Source organism: Eleutherodactylus coqui, chromosome 6 (assembly GCF_035609145.1).
Source record: "Eleutherodactylus coqui strain aEleCoq1 chromosome 6, aEleCoq1.hap1, whole genome shotgun sequence".
Classification (NCBI taxonomy): Eukaryota; Metazoa; Chordata; class Amphibia; order Anura; family Eleutherodactylidae; genus Eleutherodactylus; species Eleutherodactylus coqui.
In genome coordinates this window covers 3311033-3336885 of record NC_089842.1, presented here as the reverse complement: position 1 = coordinate 3336885, position 25853 = coordinate 3311033, and the positions used below count along the sequence as shown (strand labels likewise).

General features: G+C 51.7%; 1 protein-coding gene across 2 annotated transcripts in view; it reads left to right on the top strand.

Moving 5' to 3' along the window:
- Window positions 1–25853, top strand: part of GRIK4 (glutamate ionotropic receptor kainate type subunit 4) — a 299033-nt gene that overhangs the window by 174962 nt on the left and 98218 nt on the right. For both annotated transcript variants that reach the window (XM_066606079.1, XM_066606078.1), the window contains exons 3-5: window positions 2141–2305; window positions 5625–5722; window positions 17656–17821. In XM_066606079.1, the coding sequence (XP_066462176.1) occupies window positions 2141–2305; window positions 5625–5722; window positions 17656–17821 (429 nt within the window). The remainder of the gene's footprint in view (window positions 1–2140; window positions 2306–5624; window positions 5723–17655; window positions 17822–25853) is intronic.

The window sequence follows — 25853 nt, the reverse complement described above, 5'->3', positions numbered from 1 at the left end:
TCAAAAACAGAGCATGCTGCGATTTTGTTTTTTTCCTCCACAAGCGGAAGAATCGCAATTGATTTTCGCTCATGTGTAGGAAACAGCGCTTTTCCTTGGCGTGCTGTGGAAGGTATTTGCTGCAGAAGCCGGAGGCGGACGCCTGCTCTGGATTCTGCAATGCACATCCGGTCGTGTGCGGCCGGCCGAAGGGCTTCAACAGACGAATGCACGCACAAACACTCTCGCTGCATGAACAAGGCTCGTCCGCAGCGGCGCACCCTCCCCTTGATTTGTTTATCCCGCCATAGACTCCTATGGTAGCTTTCTGCATAACACGTAGAGGGATCAGCAGGTCCCATCTGTTCTCACACACGGGAATTGTGCAAGAAACGCTCTCAGGAGAGCGAAGCCATTGAAATCAATGAGTTTGCTTCATCCCTTTTTCCGGGCGTGAGTTTTCCGCGTGCGCGAACACGTTTGTCTGTTTCAGCCATGATACTGTTGTACCCATTTCACTGGTAATTACCCCACGAGGCGCCGGCCGTTCACATCAGCACTGCAGGGTCTGCAGCATACGTTTATAAAGCAGTTCATTGGGGGAGGGAATGGATAAAAAACAGACTTACCTCCCTGCTTGCACCGCCGTCTGCTCCCCTGCTGGAGTTTGCTTTCCTTGGCTGCAGCAGCCACCTACCCGTTTAACCATGTAGCTGCTGCAGCCAATGACCGGCTATGAAACAGAGCATCATCAGTGACATCCTGTATGCAGACGTGGCCCTCGACATTAGGAGCCCTTATGACCTATTTACAGAACGGCACTGGGGCCAGAAGTCCCCTCCGCAGGTCTCGAGGGGTTTTAGTTAAAGGGGTTTTCCACTGCTCGAAATCTCTGCCAATCAGCTGATTGAAGTAACAGCGGAGCCCGGGTGAGTGCTGCAGCCGCTTCAGTCTACACCAGGCACAGCGCCGTAAATTCTATAGTGGCTGTTTCTGGTATTGCAGCCATTCCAGTTCACCTGAATGGTAATAAGTTGCTCTCTGGCCGAGTGACATCACAGACCTGAGAAGAGGGTGGGTGCTTACCTGAGCATTGGGGCCCCTTCACTTAGCTGATCGGCAGGGATCCCAACCTGCAGACCCCACTGATCAACTACTGTTGCCCGGCCGGTACATAGGACGATGTATGATGTTCTGTTCGCGGGTAAACAAGTACGACCGCCTGCAGGCAATGTAAAGACAGACGGGAGGTCGGGAACGGCGGCAGGGGAGGCAGCGCTGTTGTACGGGGTGGGCATAGAGGGGTTTATATACATGTATATATTTTAACCGTCAACTGGCTCCAACATTTAGCAAACTGGACAGCCCCTTTAAGGCGCCAGATCCGTTGGGCACTATGGGGTTAATCTTCTTTGTAATCGCGCAATGCCTTCCTTGTAGAAGCAACTCCATTACAGGCCGCGCGTATTGACTTACAGGAGTTGTGATTACACGGCACAGATAGACGCGGTCTCTGCGGACGGCGGCGCACATTGTGCTGCAGACGCAAGGAGGCAAGTCAAGTTATTTTTGCAAATGATCTCTTACCACCGAATCTCAGAGTAGCGAAACCGACGGCGGCGGAATGTTTGATGTGCGGCGCGGGCAAAGAATCTGATGAGAGAGATACGGAGGCAACCGGGAATTGACAGAAAGCCTTTAGTGAGCGGAGAGACGTCTTTCAGAGGACCTTGCTTTAATGCATCGGACATCAGACACTCGAAGGGGCGCCATTACTTTTATACAATGTATTACCGCTATTCCAAACCGTAACGCAGCGGCGGGAGCCGAGGCTTATTCTTAGTGATAAACTCCTTTTCATCTTTTTGTCCTTCGGTCGCGTCAATCATTTGCTTCACAGTCACCTAAAAGAGAACCAATTCCATGAGGGTCAACCTTTAACCCTTCGCGCTTGCATCCACTTGTACCACTACATAAGAAGTACCGTGATAAGATGCTGTAAAATGCGCAGAGTCTAATCGCGGTGAATGTGCAGAATTACTGCTGATTGTGGAATAATATCTCGCCTGATAAGATTAACATACAATGTTGGATCTCAACAATAGAGCGACATCGCTAGACCTCTGGGGGGCGCTCTGAAGGTAATCTCATTCTCTTACAGCTGCAATCCTAGATGACCCCATGGAGTGCAGCAGAGGAGAACGACTTTCAATCACACTGGCCAAGGACAGAATAAACCGGACCCCCGAAAGGCAAGGAAAGTCCAAACTGGAGGTGGACATCTTCGAGCTTCTGAGAGACAGCGAGTATGAGACGGCGGAAACAAGTAGGACGGTTCTTCTACTAATAGTGTGATGCAAATGTGCTATAAAGTACCGTGTTATTTACTAGCAGTGATGGTTATATGATGAACGGCCCCTATATTACAGCCCCCCCCCCATGGGCACCACCCCACTGACAGCTCACAGTCATACTCTGACCGCCCCTTTATTACCCGCCATCTATTCGCGTTGGACCCCTGTGGCCATCTGAACCGCAGCAATTTGTCATAAATTTCACTGGGTGATTAACTCGTTCTGTAGGAATATCGGCCCCTGCGGACAGGAAGCTTCTTGTAGTTGCTGCAGATTAGATGGCAGTGCTGATATGTTCTGACGGCTGACAGGAAAGGGTCAGCGATTCATGCTGCTTGTGCCAAATTCTGCCCTCCCATCAGCAACAGAAATCTGTCTCCATCTTACCAGGAGATGTTTCTCCGCTGCTCAGTGATACACGTTTTGTGCTCTTTTGCCCGCTGGAGTTTTTCTGTTCTTCTTAGACACAATGGCGCTGGAACTGGTCGTCTGCTGTTATACCATCCGTGTGGAGGAACGGCGAGTTGTGCGTTCGGACACGTTAGTTGAAGCTCCAGCGTTGTATTCAGCTGACTGTGCAGCCTGTTGTTCAGAACGATTCCTCACATCCTCCTCTGACCCCTTTTATTGGATGTGTCGTGTCCTGCAGCAACCAAGACACGAGGCCCACACTGAGGAGCTGGCGGTGTAGAGTTGTCACTTGTTATGGTGGCTCAACCAAACTCCTCCCCAGAGGAATGTGTGCAACCTCAGCCAAGGCACTGACAGGCCACTTCAGGCAATGCTGGAACAGCAGTTACCTGTATAGTGGTGTAGTGGGCTCGAGAAGTTGTCACTCGTGACGCCACGGTTCCTTCACACCATTGGTTGTCTGGCGAGAAAAATAATAGAGTCCACACACAGTTATAGTTGAATACCTTAATCACTGGGAATGGGCAGTGACTGGAACCAATTTCAGCAAGGTCAGGGAGGAGAACACAGGATGACACCGGGCCTGCAGTCCTAGTTACTTGTAAGGCTCCACTCCTGGACACACACTCCGGGACACAGGATGACACGGGGCCCACAGTCCTAGTTATCTGTATGACTCCTCTCCTGGACACACACACTCCGGGACACAGAATGACATCGGGCCTACAGTCCTAGTTATCTGTAAGGCTCCACTCCTGGACACACACACTCCGGGACACAGGATGACACCAGGCCCACAGTCCTAGTTATCTGTAAGGCTCCGCTCCTGGACACACACACTCCGGGACACAGGATGACACCGGGCCTACAGTCCTAGTTATCTGTATGACTACACACTCCGGGACACAGGATGACACCGGGCCCACAGTCCTAGTTATCTGTAAGGCTCCGCTCCTGGACACACACACTCCGGGACACTGGATGACACCGGGCCTACAGTCCTAGTTATCTGTAAGGCTCCACTCCTGGACACACACATTCCGGGACACAGGAAGACACCAGGCCTACAGTCCTAGTTATCTGTAAGGCTCTGCTCCTGGACACACACACTCTGGGACACAGGATGACATCGGGCCTACAGTCCTAGTTATCTGTATGACCCCGCTCCTGGACACACACACTCCGGGACACATGATGACATCAGATCTACAGTCCTAGTTATCTGTAAGGCTCCCCTCCTGGACACACACACCGGAGGTGGGAAGAACACTCCACTGACACTCACTTGTACACTGCACGGCGGCTCCTTTCTTCCACTCTCATTCAAGTTAGGGGTCCTGTGATGGCAACATCGGGATACCTCTCCTCAGCCTCCATCACTTCACCACATGAGGATTGAACAAACCCCCATGTGTCCGGCACTCTCTCTCAAGGAACCCAGAAGAACAGATTCTTCCTTGCACACCTTGTAAGCACTTATATAACATCCCATGTCACATAACAAGACAAACTTGTTACATTTCCCAGACAGTCACAGACATTAACCTCTTACATGCTGCAGCTGTGCAATACACAACTGGTGACAAGACAATTTGCACAGAGCATCCACAATGAAGACATGACATGTGTGACAGTTATGGAGGGGCCAGATATATAGACTTTGGGCCACTACAGATGTTCTCTTCAATTGAGCCATTCTCGGTATGCTCTCTGCACTGTTACATGATAAACCCCCCGCGGTTGGCAGTGAGCCCCTGGCTACTCCAGCATTGATGACCGGCCTCGCTGGAAGTCGCTCCGATCGCTGGATCTTCCATCTAATGCGGATTCACACTGAAACTGATCCACAGAAAATGGATCAGCTTCTGCACACAGGATGTTTGGAGCTCAGCCAGAGTGACCGCTGGGCTCTTGATCTCTCTTACAAGACCCTTCCCCTCCTTAGTTTGGGGTCGGCAGCTCAAGGAAGAGTCCTAGTTGTTGTTCATGTAAGTATTATGGGGACCGCTGGGCTCTTGGTCTCCTCTCTTACAAGACTCTTCTCCCCCTTAGTTTGGGGGACAGGGGGACGGGGGGGGGGGGGGGGGGGAAATCGGCGGCTCTAGGAACAGTCCTGGTTCTTCTCCCATGCAAGTATTATGGAGGCCGCTGGGCTCTTGGTCACCTCTCTTACAAGACCCTTCTCCCCCTTAGTTTAGGGGGGGGGGGGGTCGGTGGCTCTAGGTATAGTTCTGGTTCTTCTCCCATGTAAGTATTATGGGGGCCGCTGGGCTTTTGGGGACTTTCAGGGCAGCAGAGATGTTTTTGTAGCTTCTCCAGATCTGCGCCTCCACACAATCCTGTCACTGAGCTCTGCAGGCAGTTCTGTCCTCCTCATGGACTGGTTTTGGCTCTGATCTGCATTGTGAGTGGTGAGACCATTTATAGACGGGGGTCTTATGTCTAATCAGCTGAATTTACCCCAGCTGACTCCAATCAAGGTGTAGAGATAATCTAGAGATATGGTAGTCCCAGATCTATGTGTCACTTGTCAGACCGCAGGGTGGGAATACTCATGTCACTGCAAAATGGGAGTTTATCATTTTTACAAATGTACAAAGATTTCTCTGTTTCTGTTGTCACTTGGTCATTCTGGGGTCTGAGTGCAGAATGAGGGGGAACAACATAACATGTAAAAAGTGAGAGTGTGTGGGGCCTTCCCGGACACACTGTAAATATATGTAGAGCACTGGGGTACATCAGTCCTGCAGCCTAGTACTGGGCGGCTTCCCTGCGGATTCATCTCAGTCCAGCTGTCTGCGTTTTGCTGTTTTGCTTGCTGCGTTAGATGGAAGCTGCGGGGCGATTCCTAAATGACTGACTTTTATCTCCTTGCTGCAGTGTGCCAGATCCTTCCCAAAGGAGTGCTGGGGGTCCTGGGCCCCTCGTTCAGCCCGTCATCCAGCTCCATCATCAGCAACATCTGCGGAGAGAAGGAGGTGAGCCGCCCGCCTGCCGCCCGTCTGTCGCCCGCTGTCCTCACCCGCCATCACACATCGTTTCCTCTCTCTCGTCTTTTACTGTTATTTTCCATGTTTTCCTCTGATTTGTTTGACAATTACATCTGTAAAGTGGAACTAAGTATCTGACAATGGCGCCTGCGTTCCCTGATACAACATGTAACAGACGCTCGTCACGCGGTGGGAATCGTATCCGTTCGCTTTTATGTCGGGGTGATTATTCTCCGCTGACAAGAAATAAAATTACAATCTAGTTATTATTGTAAGTGAGAAGCATAAAACCCGCCGTCATGGGGGTCGCAGAGGGTTCGTCGCGGACATCATTGGAGTCCAGGATGAAATTCTGCATCCAAAATCCACAACGCATCTAGAAGACGCTGTGGAAGGTAACTGAGAACCCGCACCTCCTGCGCCGTTACCATATCGGGTCACATGGTAGCGCCACTCTCCATTCCCATCACGCCATCACTGCGGACTGCTCTCTACATCGGCCATAATCAAGGGGGCGGGCTTAGTTGAAGATGCATCAAACAGCCAGACCCCTTCTTTTAGCCATTAACCCCAACATCTGCGCGGCCGTATGAGGGCTGGCTGTGTGATAGGGAGACAATGTCCACCCTGCTCAGCTTGCTTCCTCTCTGGTGTCCGGCTGGTATTGCAACATGTTGGCCCTCTATGATTACGTAGCGAACGGCTGATGATGTCACAGAGGGAGCGCCCCCAGGTGATCCACTCACAGTAATAGTGCTCCTCAGTGACCCCCTCACAGTAATAGTGCCCCTCAGGAGCCCCCTTAAAGTAATAGTGCCCCTCAGAGACCCCCTCATAGTAATAGTGCCCTCAGTAATAGTGAGAATGCCCCTCAGTAGCCCCCTCATCATAATAGTGCCCCTCAGAGACCCCCTCATAGTAATAGTGCCCCTCAGTGACCTCCTCACAGTAATAGTGCCCCTCAGTGACCTCCTCACAGTAATAGTGCCCCTCAGTGACCCCCTCACAGTAATACTGCCCCTCAGTAATAGTGATAGTGCCCCTCACTAACCCCCTCATCATAATAGTGCCCCTCAGTGACCTCCTCACAGTAATAGTGCCCCTCAGTAAGCTTTTTAAAGTAATAGAGCCCCTCAGTGACCTCCTCGCAGTAAAAGGGCCCCTCAGTAACACCTCAGTATCAGTGCCCCTAGTGTCTCCTAATATGTAATAGTGCCATTGAGTAACCCCCTCACAGTAATAATGCCCCTCAGTAACCGTCTCACAGTAATAGTGCCCCCAAGTGATCCCCTAATGGAAATAGTGCTCCTCAGTAACTCCCTTACAGTAATAGTGCCCCTCAGAGACCTCACAGTAATAGTGCCTTGCCGTAACCCCTTTACAGTCATAGTGCCCCACAGTAACACCTTCACAATAATTGGGCCCTTCAGTAACCCCCTCATCATAATAGTGCCCCTTGGTGACCTCACAGTAATAGAGCCCCTCAGTGACCCCTGACAGTAATAGAGCCCCTAAGTGACCCCCTGACAGTAATAGTGCCCCTCAGTGACCCCCGGACAGTAATAGTGCCCCTCAGTGACCCCCTCGCAGTAATAGTGGCCTCTAAGTGATCCCCTTACAGTAATAGTGCTCTCCAGTAACTCAGTAGCACCTCAGTATCAGTGCCCCTAGTGTTCTTTCTGATGTAATAGTGCCATTGAGTAACCCCCTCACAGTAATAGTGCCCCCAAGTGATGCCGTAACAGTAATAGGGACACTCAGTAACCTCCTCACATTAAAAGTGCCCCACAATAACATCCACACAGTAATAGGACTCTTCAGTGACCCCCTGATTATAATATTGCCCCTCAGTGACCTCACAGTAATAGGAATAGTCCCTCGCCGTAACCCCCTTACAGTAATAGTGCCCCACAGTAACACCTTCACAGTAATTGGGCCCTTCAGTAACCCTTTCATCATAATATTGCCCCTCAGTGACCTCCTCACACTAATAGTGCCCCCAAGTGATGCCGTAACAGTAACAGGGACACTCAGTAACCTTCTCACAGTTATAGTGCCCCACAATAACATCCATACAGTAATAGGGCCCTTCAGTGACCCCCTCATTATGATAGTGTCCCTTAGTGACCTCCTCACACTAATAGTGCCCCCAAGTGATGCCGTAACAGTAACAGGGACCCTCAGTAACCTCCTCACAGTTATAGTGCCCCACAATAACATCCACACATAGGCCCCTTCAGTGACCCCCTCATTATGATAGTGTCCCTCAGTGACCCCCTCACAGTAATAGAGCCCCTCAGTAACTCCTTTACAGTAACAGTGCCCCTACTAACCCCCTCATTATAATAGTTCCCCTCAGTGACCCACTCACAGTAATAGTGCCCCTCAGTGACCTCCTCACACTAATAGTGCCCCCCAAGTGATGCCGTAACAGTAATAGGGACCCTCAGTGACCTACTTACAGTTATAGTGCCCCATAATAACATCCACACAGTAACGGGGCCCTTCAGTGACCCCCACATCATAATAGTGCCACTTTGTGACCTCACAGTAATAGAGCCCCTCAGTGATCCCCTCACAGTAATAGAGCCCCTCAGTGATCCCCTCACAGTAATAGAGCCCCTCAGTAACTCCCTTACAGTAATAGTGCCTCTCAGTAACCCCCTCATAGTAATATTGCCCCTCAGTGACCTCACAGTAATAGGAATAGTCCCTCGCCATAACCCCCTTACAGTAATAGAGCCCCTCAGTGACCTCCTCACAGTAATAGAGCCCCTCAGTAACTCCCTTACAGTAACAGTGCCCCTACTAACCCCCTCATTATAATAGTTCCCCTCAGTGACCCACTCACAGTAATAGTGCCCCTTAGTGACCTCCTCACACTAATAGTGCCCCCCAAGTGATGCCGTAACAGTAATAGGGACTCTCAGTGACCTCCTTACCGTTATAGTGCCCACAATAACATCCACACAGTAATAGGGCCTTTCAGTGACCCCCTCATTATAATAGTTCCCCTCAGTGACCCCCTCACAGTAATAGTGCCCCTACTAACCCCCTCACAGTAATAGCGCCCTTTTATAACCCCTCAGTCACCCCCTGCCCGTAATGCCCCTCAGGGACCCCCTCACAGTAATAGTGCCCCTCAGTGACCCCCTCACAGTAAGAGTGCCCCTCAGTGACCCCTCAGAGTAATAGTGCCCCTCAGTGACCCCCTCACAGTAATAGAGCCCTTCAGTGACCCCCTCACAGTAATCGTGCCCCTCAGTGACCTCCTCACAGTAATAGTGCCGCTCAGTGACCCCCTCACAGTAATAGTGCCCCTCAGTGACCTCCTTACAGTAATCGTGCCCCTCAGTGACCTCCTCACAGTAATAGTGCCGCTCAGTGACCTCCTCACAGTAATAGTGCCCCTCAGTGACCTCCTTACAGTAATAGTGCCCCTCAGTGCCCTCCTCACAGTAATAGTGCCGCTCAGTGACCTCCTCACAGTAATAGTGCCCCTCAGTGACCTCCTTACAGTAATAGTGGCCCTCAGTGCCCTCCTCACAGTAATAGTGCCGCTCAGTGACCCCCTCACAGTAATAGAGCCCCTCAGTGACCTCCTTACAGTAATCGTGCCCCTCAGTGACCTCCTCACAGTAATAGTGCCGCTCAGTGACTCCCTCACAGTAATAGAGCCCCTCAGTGACCTCACAGTAATAGTGCTCCTCAGTGACCTCCTCACAGTAATAGTGCCGCTCAGTGACCCCCTCACAGTAATAGAGCCCCTCAGTGACCTCACAGTAATAGTGCTCCTCAGTGACCTCCTCACAGTAATAGTGCCGCTCAGTGACCCCCTCACAGTAATAGAGCCCCTCAGTGACCTCACAGTAATAGTGCTCCTCAGTGACCCCTCACAGTAATAGTGCTCCTCAGTGACCCCCTCACAGTAATAGTGCTCCTCAGTGACCTCCTTACAGTAATCATGCCCCTCAGTGACCTCCTCACAGTAATAGTGCCGCTCAGTGATCCCCTCACAGTAATAGAGCCCCTCAGTGACCTCACAGTAATAGTGTCCCTCAGTGACCCCTCACAGTAATGGTGCCCCTCAGTGACCCCTCACAGTAATGGTGCCCCTCAGTGACCTCCACACAGTAATAGTGCCCCTCAGTGACCTCCTCACAGTAATGGTGCCCCTCAGTGACCCCTCACAGTAATGGTGCCCCTCAGTGACCTCCTCACAGTAATGGTGCCCCTCAGTGACCTCCTTACAGTAATAGTGCCCCTCAGTGACCTCCTCACAGTAATGGTGCCCCTCAGTGACCTCCTTACAGTAATAGTGCCCCTCAGTGCCCTCCTCACAGTAATAGTGCCCCTCAGTGATCTCCTCACAGTAATGGTGCCCCTCAGTGACCCCTCACAGTAATGGTGCCCCTCAGTGACCTCCTTACAGTAATAGTGCCCCTCAGTGACCTCCTCACAGTAATGGTGCCCCTCAGTGACCTCCTTACAGTAATAGTGCCCCTCAGTGAGCTCCTCACAGTAATAGTGCCCCTCAGTGACCCCCTTTCAGTATCCGTGCCGCTACTGCCCCCTCACAGTAATGGTGCCCCTCAGTGACCTCCTTACAGTAATAGTGCCCCTCAGTGACCCCCTTTCAGTATCCGTGCCGCTACTGCCCCCTCACAGTAATAATGAAAAGACGAATGTATTTGCGAGGCATTTTTGTATGTGAAAATCCCGCCTGTAGCGCGGCAAAATGACGCCATTCAATTCAATGCATTCGTTGCATTCGTGTTTCTGGCGGGCAAAAATCTTTGTCCGTGTTATGCAGAAAGCTGCCATATGACAGCTTAAAAAGGGCGGGGAGGGAGTGATGCTGCGTTCAGCAGAAGGAAAAGACGACACCCGGCGCTAATTTGGCGTTTAATTGCCAGTCTATTCCACGGATGGTGTAAGCGCACGCGTGTGAACCGGCATCTACAGCGCAAAAGTGACAGTCCTGTGCGCCGCCATGTGTGTCAGCCCGCTTCCTGCCATCTGCCAACCTAGTTCAGGCGCAAATAAGATCCGGAATCGACAAACGTATTTGCGCACGCTGTTTTTGCTCTAATTGTGTTAGGTATAAATCCTCTGTAACCCCCAGGGCTCCGTCACGCCGGCGGAACGTACAGCGAGAAGGGAGAATGGAGAGATTCGCATTTCTTCCGTATTTTGGACCGGCTCCTGGTTCTAGATGAAGAATCCCCCCGTGTGACAGAGCCCTCAGAATGATGTACAGCGCAGCGCATCTTCATATGGAGGACTGGTCCTCCTCAGACCCCAGTGTGACAGCTGCTGCGGCACCTCTTGTGTCTGCCCTTCATCTCTGAAGCAGCCGCCGGTATAGATTTCCCGCAGCTCCAGGGGCCGTGACGTCGGGGAGACAATGGCGCTATATATAACATCTCTTACACCGACTGTACGGCGAAATGAAGTTATTGAACGTCTGCTGAATAGAAGATGCAGAGAGACGCGTGCGGCCGCCTATTTATAGATTAATAATGGCGCGGCGATGACAGCTGCCAAGAGACGGTTCACTCAGCGCCCGTCAGATGAAGCGATGAGAGGATCCGTACGTTTACTGGAGGCGGCTGAAGGCAGCGATCAGCGCGGGAATCACTTGTAGAACTCGAGCGGCGACTAAAGAGACATCCCTCCTGTCATGAGCGCCACGTAATCCGCGCAGCAACACGCTGATCTCCGAGAGGAAGGGCGACGCCACACCGGCGTAAGGCGCGTTCACACCGGCAGCGCGTTGTACACGCAAATACGCTACATGACCAATCTGCACCGCAAGAAATTAATGAGCGTTCGTAAATGGGCACGACGTACGCAAAAAAACCGCAGATTCACCGCGCGTTTATGCAGAATAGCAATGGGATTTTGTGTGCGCAAACAGGCGGTGCGTCCGAATACACACGGGAGCGGGCCAAACACGCGGTGCGTACGAATACACATGGGAGCGGGCCAAACACGCGGTGCGTACAAATACACACGGGAGCGGGCCAAACACGCGGTGCGTACGAATACACACGGGAGCGGGCCAAACACGCGGTGCGTACGAATACATACGGGAGCGGGCCAAACACGCGGTGCATACGAATACACACGGGAGCGGGCCAAACACGCGGTGCATACGAATACACACGGGAGCGGGCCAAACACGCGGTGCATACGAATACACACGGGAGCGGGCCAAACACGCGGTGCGTACGAATACACACGGCAGCGGGCCAAACACGTGGTGCGTACGAATACACACGGCAGCGGGCCAAACACGTGGTGCGTACGAATACACACGAGAGCGGGCCAAACACGAATACACACGGGAGCGGGCCAAACACGAATACACACGGGAGCGGGCCAAACCCGCGGTGCGTACGAATACACACGGCAGCGGGCCAAACACGAATACACACGGGAGCGGGCCAAACACGAATACACATGGCAGCGGGCCAAACACGAATACACACGGGAGCGGGCCAAACACGAATACACACGGGAGCGGGCCAAACACGAATACACACGGGAGCGGGCCAAACACGAATACACACGGGAGCGGGCCAAACCCGCGGTGCATACGAATACACACGGGAGCGGGCCAAACACGAATACACACGGGAGCGGGCCAAACACGAATACACACGGGAGCGGGCCAAACACGAATACACACGGGAGCGGGCCAAACCCGCGGTGCATACGAATACACACGGCAGCGGGCCAAACACGCGGTGCATACGAATACACACGGCAGCGGGCCAAACACGCGGTGCATACGAATACACACGGCAGCGGGCCAAACACGCGGTGCGTACGAATACACACGGCAGCGGGCCAAACACGCGGTGCATACGAATACACACGGCAGCGGGCCAAACACGCGGTGCGTACGAATACACACGGCAGCGGGCCAAATACGCGGTGCGTACGAATACACACGGCAGCGGGCCAAACACGCGGTGCGTACGAATACACACGGCAGCGGGCCAAATACGCGGTGCGTACGAATACACACCGCAGCGGGCCAAACACGTGGTGTGTACAAATACACACGGGAGCGGGCCAAACACGTGGTGTGTACAAATACACACGGGAGCGGGCCAAACACGCGGTGCGTACGAATACACACGGGAGCGGGCCAAACACGTGGTGTGTATAAATACACACGGGAGCGGGCCAAACACGCGGTGCGTACGAATACACACGGGAGCGGGCCAAACACGAATACACACGGGAGCGGGCCAAACACGAATACACACGGGAGCGGGCCAAACAAGCTGTGCGTACGAATACACACGAGAGCGGGCCAAACACGAATACACACGGGAGCGGGCCAAACACGAATACACACGGGAGCGGGCCAAACACGCGGTGCGTACGAATACACACGGGAGCGGGCCAAACACGCGGTGCGTACGAATACACATGGGAGCGGGCCAAACACGAACGCACACGGGAGCGGGCCAAACACGCAGTGCGTACGAATGCACACGGGAGCGGGCCAAACACGCGGTGCGTACGAATACAGACGGGAGTGGGCTAAACACGAATACACACGGGAGCGGGCCAAACACGCAGTGCGTACGAATACACATGGGAGCGGGCCAAACACGAACGCACACGGGAGCGGGCCAAACACGCAGTGCGTACGAATGCACACGGGAGCGGGCCAAACACGCGGTGCGTACGAATACAGACGGGAGTGGGCTAAACACGAATACACACGGGAGCGGGCCAAACACGCAGTGCGTACGAATACAGACGGGAGCGAGCCAAACAAGCTGTGCGTACGAATACACACAGGAGCGGGCCAAACACGCTTATGTCCATGTGAGCCCGGCCTTCACTAAATCTATGGACTTTTAGGACGACGCATTAGGGCTTCTGGACATGAGCGTATGCGCAAAACAGCTTGCCGCAGCACAAGGCGTCCACACATAGACTTCTATGGGACCTTTGCTGCACGAAGCGCAGGCGGATGGAGCAGGACCGGTTCTTTTAAACAATTGTGAGTTTTGTGTGTCTGTAGATACGAATACGGACGGGCGCTGTTCACACGGGCGACTTTCATCCGTGGTTTCTGCGTGTCACGAGGTGCGCAGAAATCACACGTGAAGAGAAGCCATTATTGTGAATGAATTGTTTTCATCTGTGTTTTTTCTCGTCTGAACTCGCGGCTCGTCCTGTTTGGGCGCCGGCACATCATTTTCTATGCGCTGTGTACGCGAATGCGATGCGGCTTTTACCATTAGAAGTATGGGAACCGCTTGTGATTATTTTCATGTGCGTGACGCTGCAGCGATGCGGTTTTCACCCATTCATAGGATCATCGCGGGTTTCTCGGACCAGTACGGCACTCGGCTGCCCTATACATGCCCTCGTCTTCACCCAGCAGTGCCGCCCATCCCGCGGGCGTGTTGTTACTTCGGGTTGGACTGTGATTTGCGACCATAAATGCGTCCGTTTAACTTCAGAGTAAAATTGGCTTCATCATGAGCAGGAGAGTCATCCGGAGTCGCGGCTGCAGCCGTGGCGTAGTACATCCCTGCGACCGCCGCAGCCACACTAAACAAAGACTGCGGAGGACCAACGACACGTCGGCGCTGCAGCGGCGCGGGCCGGCAGTAAACGGGGTTTGTCGTCAGTTAAAGGCTCATTAATGATGAAGTAATAACCGGCTCTTCACTGTTAATTGGCGTGCGCTTTGCCTTAAACTGCGCGGCCTTTAGCATCGAACGGTCCGTAACTAAATTAGTTGGCTGCATTAAGCAGGAGGAGCGCAGCACCGCAGGCGAACTGCAGACCCGTGGTCGCCGCAGAACGGACTGCATGAGATACTTAGGTTTCAGTTACAAGTCCCGAAGCAGCTGGACAATTAAGGGTTAATAGCGAGTGTCTGCAGCGTTCCGCTAATAGCGTCCTGAGGGCTCATTCACACCCGCGAGCTCCTGGCGTTGTGAGACGTGCGGTGAGATAGGCGCCAAGGTCATTAACGGGTCTATTTACATATAAGCTGTGAGATACAGAGTCACAGTCTGTTCTTTGTTCCATCTCGCCCGTTGTTTCCGATGGATCGCAGTGCGCCGACGCATGCCGGCGGTTTCATGCGACGCCATTTTAAATTTCTTGCTATTGAGAATTCATGTGACTTTCACACGTGTAAGAACGCACGTTCAACATGCGAAGCGATTGTCTTGCTGTGAACAAGAGCGGCAGCGGGCTGTCTGTGGCCGTAAATACAGCGACCTGCACCTTCCTTGGTCGTCGCATCACCACAAGTTGTTAGCGGTCAGTGACTATTTAAGGCGGTATTAACAGCTCTCCCTCCGTATATCCTAGAGATGCGCAGCGGTCGTCCGCCATGTAAGGCGGCACTTTATAATGTGATGTTAGAACTGCAGCGTCCCATAGGGAGACCCCGGAGTCCGGACATACATGGGGAGCTGGGAGTGTATAGTGCTGACGTGTCACGGTGGCATTTACCAGAAGGGACACACGTAGCCAAGGCCAGAGGAGCACCTCGGCCACCCCTAGGATAGGGATGCTCAATAATGGGGATAACAGGGATAACTGAAGTCACACGTGACGCCACTGTTCCTACACACGGTATGACCCTTGGCAGATAAGTAATTCAGCCACGGACAGTTCTTGAATACCACGGGTCTCTGGGAACGGTCAGAGCCCAGCATAAACTGTACTTGAATGAACAGACATTACAGGGCAGTTCAATGATAGACTTCACAGTGCAGGCAGTTTAAATAGACTTTAGAAGTTAGTACCTCCACACGCGCTCATAGACTTGTAGATGCCAGTGTGTGAACAGAGATTAGAAGCCTTCAGTACCTGCACCCAGCCTTGGGGACGCCTGGGTGTGATAAATGAAGGGTGTACGTCTACATGGTGAGCCAGACTTCGGACGGCCGTGTAGGAAAATCTAACAGCATAGATAGTACCTCTGCACCGGCCTTGATGGAACACAGATTAGAACTTCCAAATTTTCTTTCTCTCTCTTCCATCTTCACCACACGAAGGCTGGAGGTGCCCCCATGTGGCTCTGTACTTTAGACTCTTTCGTGGTGAGGAAGATGGAACTCCTGCTCCTTTTCCGCTCTCAGTCACACACTCTCTCACCACATGACAGGACCTAACTGATATTTACATGCAGTCTCCAAACTCTAAGGCTGGGGTCACACGGGGCGGATTCCCAACGGAAAGCCCGCGGTTTGGCCACAGCAAAAACCGCGAGATTTCCGCCGGGAGAACCACCGCGGAAAAACCAGCGGCGACTTTGAAGCGGCCCGGCCGCTCGCTCCTCCGCTGCGGCTGTCGCTCCCATAGAGGAGAGCGCGGCCGCAGCGGAAAGAAAAAAAGAATAGACATGTTGCGGTCGGCAAAGCCGCGCCGCAGCCGCGGTTTCTGCCGGATTAACCGCAGCGGATTGGGCGTCCCGTGTGGACGAGATTTATGAGAAATCTTGTCCACATGGCTGGCTAATCCCGGAATTAGCGGCCGCAGGCGGATTTGCCGCGGCGAAATTCCGCTTGGAATTTCCGCAGCAAATCTGTCCCATGTGAACCCAGCCTTACCCTTCACCTGCTGCAGCTGTGCAACACACATACTGGAAATAACAGGACAGCTTTGTACAGCGCATCGACATAAGACAGAACATGTATGACATTTATGGAGGGGACCAGGATGGTGTACTAGGACACTACATGAGCACAAGGTAGAGATCTTCACACTGATCGCAGTGATCTGTCTGCTGCAGGATCTGTGCAGGAGTTCTGGAGAAACTTATATTGTATCAGCACCTGCACAGAGGAGTACAGGAAGTAGTCCTGCATATTCATGAGCTGCAGGCTAGCTCCACCCACCTTGTCCTCCTGCCTGCCTCTTACTGAGCTGCCAATCATTGGCTGGAGGGCAGGTGGGCGTGGCTGCAGCTCATGAATATGCAGGACTAGTTCTGCTGCTACTAATAAAATGTTAGTTTCTCCCAAACTCCTGCACAGATCCCCACAGCGGACAGATCACTGCGATCAGTGTGACGGGCGTTACCCTATGCTGCTCCCAGTGACGGCGGCACAAACATGGTGACAGGGTCTTCAGACAGAACCGCCCAAATAGGACATGAGACAATCCAACATCACACAGCATCGCTGCGAGAGAAAAGCTGACATGTAAACGAACCATGGTTATCCCCATGTGATCAATGCACAGAAATCGTGCAGCAAAACCACCCGTGTAAACACAGCCTTAAGGCCTGAGAGGTGCGGACGTACCGGCGGTCTGCCCCGGTTAGTATCCAGTGGTTACGCCCTGTACGCTGCGCTGTTTTCCTGGTCGGACGCGCTCGCTGCCTTCACATCCTGTAATGGCGACACTTTGTGCAGTTGTGAACGCGCGCTCGTCAGTAACCGGCAGCGGGGCATTGTGGGAGATGTCGGTTTTGTACTCGTCAGCCATTAGAATTAATGTGGAAATCTGCAGCTGGTTGGAAGCAGCGGCGCCGCCGGTCGGTTCCGGAGTTCAGTGCGACGATTTAGGTGGACGTCTGTTGTAATGGCGGTAAGTGGGAGCGGTCGGGGAGGTTTGGACATTTTCCCCTTATCCTGAGATGGAGCGCCGTGCGGTACCTTCTGTTATTTCCCTCTCCGCTGCTTTTCGATGACTTTTGTTATATAAAAGTAATAGATTTTTCGTGGCTTTTGTTGACTCGTCGCAGAAAGTTGTTGCTGTAAAGTTAAACTTTGCTTCCTCTGTCGTCCGACGACTCGTTGTTCTAAGAGTTGCTGTAGCAGAGCTCTCTGACGTCTAACCTTTGCTCCGGCTCCTCACACCTTCCTTCCGTTCTCCGTGTTCGGACTCTAATCCGGCTCTTTCTCCCGTCTCTCCATCAGGTGCCGCACGTTAAAGTGTCCCCGGAGGAATTCCTAAGGTTTCAGTTTCAGAGATTCACCACTTTGAACCTTCATCCCAGCAACACGGACATCAGTGCGGCGATTGCGGCTCTCCTCAACTTCTTCAACAGCACCACTGCCTGTCTGATCTGTGCCAAAGCGGAGTGTAAGTACTTGGCGCGCCATTTAATTAACCAACTGCTCGATCCGCTCGCCCTCGCGGCGCCTCTACAAGCAGACTGATTACTCAAATGTAAAGTGTTGGAAAATGTATTTAATGGAGTATGGGAAATAAGCTGCCGATATTGTGGCGGCGGCCTCGCCGCGGCTCGTACGTGCTGAACGATTACCGACAGGCAGCGCCAGGGGCACGGTTACTGCCGCAGGGCTTCTGAGTGCATGCGATGCGGCATCATAGTGATGTGGAAATGACCTGCTTATTGTGGAAGTGTAAGGGGTTAAATCCACTTTTTGATCCGCTTGCCTGTAGATGGGTAGAAGGAGCTTCCGAGACGGAACTCACATGATTGTGACATCACTAAAGTCCTGAAAGTCACTAGGACTAGCTGTGCATGAGGACTAAACCCCGCCCCCAGGGAATGTCGCGGCGGCCATCTTTGCCTATAGATGTGAGCGGTGTGTGCATGACAGCAGGGGCTGCTTCACAGAGACAGAGAGCGACTCCAGAGCAGTGTGGGCAGCAGTGTAAGAGCGGCAACCGTCAGCCAGAGGGCCTATAGACCCAGGGGGCAAAAGACTACAAACCGCATGGAAGGAGAGGGAGTCTGCAAAGAAGATGGCGGCACTGTGGACTTCTAATCCACGAAAACTGTCATAAATATGAGACTGGTCCAACGACCACATGAGGGACAGTGATGATGACGGACGAGCTCAGACTGAGGGCGTATCTCCCTGGAGACTGTGATACGGGGAATGTAGGAACGGGCAGGACGCAGCGGGACGCTTCGTGTTTATGGGAGTTAATGGGAGTTATAGGAGGTTTGTTAGTATATGAAGTGTAAAGCGGTGCGCGGGGGGCGGGGCACTTGGGAGATGGCGGTGCTACAGGCTCATACGTGATGATGTGAGTTTCACCTGAGGTCACAGATGATATTCTCACCTCCGGTGTGATCCCGCAGCAGTACGGAGCTCCTACAGTCTGTGTACCTACGGTGTATTGGGCTGTGGGGTTGACGCACCGCGAACCGCCAGTAATACGGGGTACAATGAACTGCGAGGACAGCAGTCCGTGAGGGATAGAAGTACGAAGTGCCGTGTCCCGCCGCAGTCACCCCTCATATGTAATGGATGTGGTGGCAGGAGACTCCAAGGGAGGCAGAGATGTATGCGGCACGTATGGTGTATTCATCCCGCGCCCGTATGTTAGAGGTGTGCAGCTCTGCTTAGTCATATGTAGCATTAACGTATTTGTAGCTTCTCATGGAGGGAGGCTTCAGCCCAGTTTGTTTTATAACATGTGCCGTCTGTCACCACCGCGCCATTCATAACACCACCTGCTTCATGATTATAGTCGCACGTTCAATTTACCACCATAGTTAAAGAGAACCTGTCACTAGTTGGTACTGCCCCCTACAGGCAGCATGACGTCCAGACAGATGCCCACATTACAGGGGTGCTGCAGCACTTCACAAGAACATGTGATTGAAAGACCCGCTGGGGGTCCAGAGCGGTCCTGACAGCTTCTCCCCGCTGGCTAGTTAGACGGGTTTCTCTCTGTGCATGGGGAGAATACCCATAATGCGAAAACAAACATGGCGGGTGTGAACCCCCTGTACCACTGATTTGGCTTTGTGCCATCCCTAAGGGCTGCTCTAAGGGGTCTCCTGGTCTTCTCGACAGGGAATCCCCAGGGGCACATATTCCCGGGTGCAGTGATAGCAGACTCAGCGGGGCCAACAGAGCGTAGTACCAATGAGACGGGAAGGGGGGAGGCAGTCTAACGGGCCGAGGTCAGGACAGGTGGAGGTTCTGCAATCTAGTAAATTAGGCTGGAGGTCAGAAAGCCGAGTATACAGGCAGAGCAAGCCGAAACCTGGAACACCTTCACTGACAACCTGCTGATCAGGCACCTTCCCTTGGGGGGTTGTCTTATAACCCCGGGAAGGGTCTGGATAGGTTGGGCACAGGAAAGCTGGGTGCAGACGGAGAGACCTGTCAATCTAGCTATCTGGGTGGGGTGGAGCCTGCGAGGCACCGCCCTCTTGACTCTTTCTCCTGTTTCCGACGGCTCTTTAAAGGATGTTTTTTCTGTTTTTCCTGAAGCGCTGTAAAGCATTCCTCTGTGTAATATGGCCGCTTGTACGGACTCCATGCTGCCCGTCGTTCGGCCAACCTGAGCCAAGCCATCGGTTCCCTTTAAATCACGGTCCTAATTATGACTAGAAATGTATCAGCCGATCAATAACCCTCCTGTGTAATCGGCCGCTCATTAATCAGAGTTATTGGAAGCTTGCTAGTGGCGACCGTCTGCTGTATCCTACGTACCCCGCACCCTAATACCGGCCTTTTCTTACCAGACTCAGAAATGTCCAGTTCCCGATATTCTCGTATGTCTTTAGTATTACGCTGTGGGCTGAGCGCCCGTCTCTGGCCGTCTAATCGTCGTCCTATGCTTTTCGAAGGGACAGTAGCTGTGAATAACACGCTAAAACATAGGGAATGCCCTGAGGAGTGTGCCAGGATAGACGGATAGACCCCGCTGTGCCAGTATGCCCACCTCCAAGTCTGGCGTGTGATTCCCCGCTGTCCCTCTGAATGCCATCGTCCCCCTTTCTGTTGTACTGCTTTGGCACAGCACCTTGTATTAAGATCAGCTAGTTATTCAGGGGTTAATGCAGATTAGTCAGACTCCTGAATGCAGCCGGTCCGTCATGCTGGGGGCTTGAGGATTATACTCAGTCATTGTATCCACATTCCTTGTGCCTCATGTCCACATGCCGATCGGATTCTGCTAACTTTATTTCATTTGTGGACGGCCATGTATCCCTATGGGTGGATTGAATTGTGGATTTTCCGCACGGGTGACCCGCGTGGATTCCCCAAATCGGATCCGCCCGTGGACATTGGGCCTTACTCTTATCAACATAGTTATGTATGCACACCTCACATTGTGTATTCGTTCCTCAGTACTATTTGTCACTACTTTTGTAATGATTTGCTATTTGTGTAAGCAATAAGGCATAACTTAGGGAGTTGTCCCCTGTGATTGGACATTACACATTCCTTTGTTCTACTTCACATTATACATAAAACTGAGCTGGTCCCTCAGAGAGAGCACAGTGGGTACTTCACACAGTTGATTCCTCCTGTTCTTTCTCTGATGATCATCGTTCATTAATTTGGACACATGAGAAAACTCAGATCCCAGTAGACCTAATGCAGATTCTAAATTTTAAGGGGTCCTCCAACAGCCCCAATCCCTGGTCTTAATTACAGGACAGATTCCATGGCCATTACTATTCTCTTGCCTATTTTAGGCCTCATGCACACGGCCAGGTTGGATTCTGACTACAAGATTCTCGCAGCGAGATGCGACCTGTGCCCCTGCAGTGACCCCGCTTACCCATCCGGCGTACATCCAGAAATATTCCACCACCCTCACTGGGTCTTGCTCCATCCTCCTTTTTCTTTTCTTTTACTCACCATATGATGTTAGTACTGCTGGTCCACCATAGGATGTTAATAATGCTGGTCCACCATAGGATGTTAATAATGCTGGTCCACCATAGGATGTTAATAATGCTGGTCCACCATAGGATGTTAATACTGCTGGTCCACCATAGGATGTTAGTACTGCTGGTCCACCATTGGATGTTAGTACTGCTCGTCCAACATAAAATGTTAGTACTGCTGGTCCACCATAGGATGTTAATAATGCTGGTCCACCATAGGATGTTAATAATGCTGGTCCACCATAGGATGTTAATAATGCTGGTCCACCATAGGATGTTAATACTGCTGGTCCACCATTGGATGTTAATACTGCTGGTCCACCATTGGATGTTAGTACTGCTGGTCCACCATTGGATGTTAGTACTGCTGGTCCACCATTGGATGTTAGTACTGCTGGTCCACCATTGGATGTTAGTACTGCTGGTCCACCATTGGATGTTAGTACTGCTGGTCCACCATTGGATGTTAGTACTGCTGGTCCAACATAAAATGTTAGTACTGCTGGTCCACCATATGATGTTAGTACTGCTGGTCCACCATATGATGTTAGTACTGCTGGTCCACCATAGGATGTTAGTACTGCTGGTCCACCATAGGATGTTAGTGCAGTGTGTGAAGAGGTAGTACTGCTGGTCCACCATATGATGTTAGTACTGCTCGTCCACCATATGATGTTAGTGCGGTGTGTGAGGGGGTAGTACTGCTGGTCCACCATAGGATGTTAGTACTGCTGGTCCACGATATGATGTTGGTACTGCTGGTCCAACATATGATGTTAATACTGCTGGTCCACCATAGGATGTTAGTACTGCTGGTCCACCATAGGATGTTAGTACTGCTGGTCCACGATATGATGTTGGTACTGCTGGTCCACCATATGATGTTAGTACTGCTGGTCCACCATATGATGTTAGTACTGCTGGTCCACCATATGATGTTAGTACTGCTGGTCCACCATAGGATGTTAGTGCAGTGTGTGAAGAGGTAGTACTGCTGGTCCACCATATGATGTTAGTACTGCTCGTCCACCATATGATGTTAGTGCGGTGTGTGAGGGGGTAGTACTGCTGGTCCACCATAGGATGTTAGTACTGCTGGTCCACGATATGATGTTGGTACTGCTGGTCCAACATATGATGTTAATACTGCTGGTCCACCATAGGATGTTAGTACTGCTGGTCCACCATAGGATGTTAGTACTGCTGGTCCACGATATGATGTTGGTACTGCTGGTCCACCATATGATGTTAGTACTGCTGGTCCACCATATGATGTTAGTACTGCTGGTCCACCATATGATGTTAGTACTGCTGGTCCACCATAGGATGTTAGTACTGCTGGTCCACCATAGGATGTTAGTACTGCTGGTCCACCATATGATGTTAGTACTGCTGGTCCAACATATGATGTTAGTACTGCTGGTCCAACATATGATGTTAGTACTGCTGGTCCACCATATGATGTTAGTACTGCTGGTCCACCATATGATGTTAGTACTGCTGGTCCACCATATGATGTTAGTACTGCTGGTCCCCCATAGGATGTTAGTGCTGTGTGTGAGGAGGTAGTACTGCTGGTCCACCCTATGATGTTAGTACTGCTGGTCCACCACAGGATGTTAGTACTGCTGGTCCACCATAGGATGTTAGTACTGCTGGTCCACCATAGGATGCTAGTACGGCTGGTCCACCATAGGATGTTAGTACTGCTGGTCCACCATAGGATGTTAGTACTGCTGGTCCACCATAGGATGTTAGTACTGCTGGTCCACCATAGGATGTTAGTACTGCTGGTCCACCATAGGATGTTAGTACTGCTGGTCCACCATAGGATGTTAGTACTGCTGGTCCACCATAGGATGTTAGTGCTGTGTGTGAGGAGGTAGTACTGCTGGTCCACCATATGATGTTAGTACTGCTGGTCCACCATATGATGTTAGTACTGCTGGTCCCCCATATGATGTTAGTACTGCTGGTCCACCATATGATGTTAGTGCTGTGTGTGAGGGGGTAGTACTGCTGGTCCACCATAGGATGTTAGTACTGCTGGTCCACCATAGGATGTTAGTACTGCTGGTCCACCATAGGATGTTAGTACTGCTGGTCCACCATAGGATGTTAGTACTGCTGGTCCACCATAGGATGTTAGTACTGCTGGTCCACCATAGGATGTTAGTACTGCTGGTCCACCATAGGATGTTAGTACGGCTGGTCCACCACAGGATGTTAGTACGGCTGGTCCACCACAGGATGTTAGTACGGCTGGTCCACCACAGGATGTTAGTACGGCTGGTCCACCACAGGATGTTAGTACTGCTGGTCCACCACAGGATGTTAGTACTGCTGGTCCACCACAGGATGTTAGTACTGCTGGTCCACCATAGGATGTTAGTACTGCTGGTCCACCATAGGATGTTAGTACTGCTGGTCCACCATAGGATGTTAGTACTGCTCGTCCACCATAGGATGTTAGTACTGCTGGTCCACCATAGGATGTTAGTACTGCTGGTCCACCATAGGATGTTAGTACTGCTGGTCCACCATAGGATGTTAGTACTGCTGGTCCACCATAGGATGTTAGTACTGCTGGTCCACCACAGGATGTTAGTACTGCTGGTCCACCATAGGATGTTAGTACTGCTGGTCCACCATAGGATGTTAGTACTGCTGGTCCCCCATAGGATGTTAGTACTGCTGGTCCCCCATAGGATGTTAGTACTGCTGGTCCCCCATAGGATGTTAGTACTGCTGGTCCCCCATAGGATGTTAGCACTGCTGGTCCCCCATATGATGTTAGTACTGCTGGTCCCCCATATGATGTTAGTACTGCTGGTCCCCCATATGATGTTAGTACTGCTGGTCCCCCATATGATGTTAGTACTGCTGGTCCCCCATATGATGTTAGTACTGCTGGTCCCCCATATGATGTTAGTACTGCTGGTCCCCCATATGATGTTAGTACTGCGGGTCCACCATAGGATGTTGGTGCGGTGTGTGAGGGGGTAGTACTGCTGGTCCACCATAGGATGTTAGTACTGCTGGTCCCCCATATGATGTTAGTACTGCTGGTCCCCCATAGGATGTTAGTACTGCTGGTCCACCATAGGATGTTAGTGCTGTGTGTGAGGAGGTAGTACTGCTGGTCCACCATATGATGTTAGTACTGCTGGTCCACCATATGATGTTAGTACTGCCGGTCCATCATATGATGTTAGTGCTGTGTGTGAGGGGGTAGTACTGCTGGTCCACCATAGGATGTTAGTACTGCTGGTCCACCATAGGATGTTAGTACTGCTGGTCCACCATAGGATGTTAGTACTGCTGGTCTGCCATAGGATGTTAGTACTGCTGGTCCGCCATAGGATGTTAGTACTGCTGGTCCACCATAGGATGTTAGTACTGCTGGTCCACCATAGGATGTTAGTACTGCTGGTCCACCATAGGATGTTAGTACTGCTGGTCCACCATAGGATGTTAGTACTGCTGGTCCACCATAGGATGTTAGTACGGCTGGTCCACCATAGGATGTTAGTACGGCTGGTCCACCATAGGATGTTAGTACGGCTGGTCCACCATAGGATGTTAGTACGGCTGGTCCACCATAGGATGTTAGTACGGCTGGTCCACCATAGGATGTTAGTACGGCTGGTCCACCATAGGATGTTAGTACGGCTGGTCCACCATAGGATGTTAGTACGGCTGGTCCACCATAGGATGTTAGTACGGCTGGTCCACCATAGGATGTTAGTACGGCTGGTCCACCATAGGATGTTAGTACGGCTGGTCCACCATAGGATGTTAGTACGGCTGGTCCCCCATAGGATGTTAGTACGGCTGGTCCACCATAGGATGTTAGTACTGCTGGTCCACCATAGGATGTTAGTACTGCTGGTCCACCATAGGATGTTAGTACTGCTGGTCCACCATAGGATGTTAGTACTGCTGGTCCACCATAGGATGCTAGTACGGCTGGTCCACCATAGGATGTTAGTACTGCTGGTCCACCATAGGATGTTAGTACTGCTGGTCCACCATAGGATGTTAGTACTGCTGGTCCACCATAGGATGTTAGTACTGCTGGTCCACCATAGGATGTTAGTACTGCTGGTCCACCATAGGATGTTAGTGCTGTGTGTGAGGAGGTAGTACTGCTGGTCCACCATATGATGTTAGTACTGCTGGTCCCCCATATGATGTTAGTACTGCTGGTCCACCATATGATGTTAGTGCTGTGTGTGAGGGGGTAGTACTGCTGGTCCACCATAGGATGTTAGTACTGCTGGTCCACCATAGGATGTTAGTACTGCTGGTCCACCATAGGATGTTAGTACTGCTGGTCCACCATAGGATGTTAGTACTGCTGGTCCACCATAGGATGTTAGTACTGCTGGTCCACCATAGGATGTTAGTACTGCTGGTCCACCATAGGATGTTAGTACTGCTGGTCCACCATAGGATGTTAGTACTGCTGGTCCACCATAGGATGTTAGTACTGCTGGTCCACCA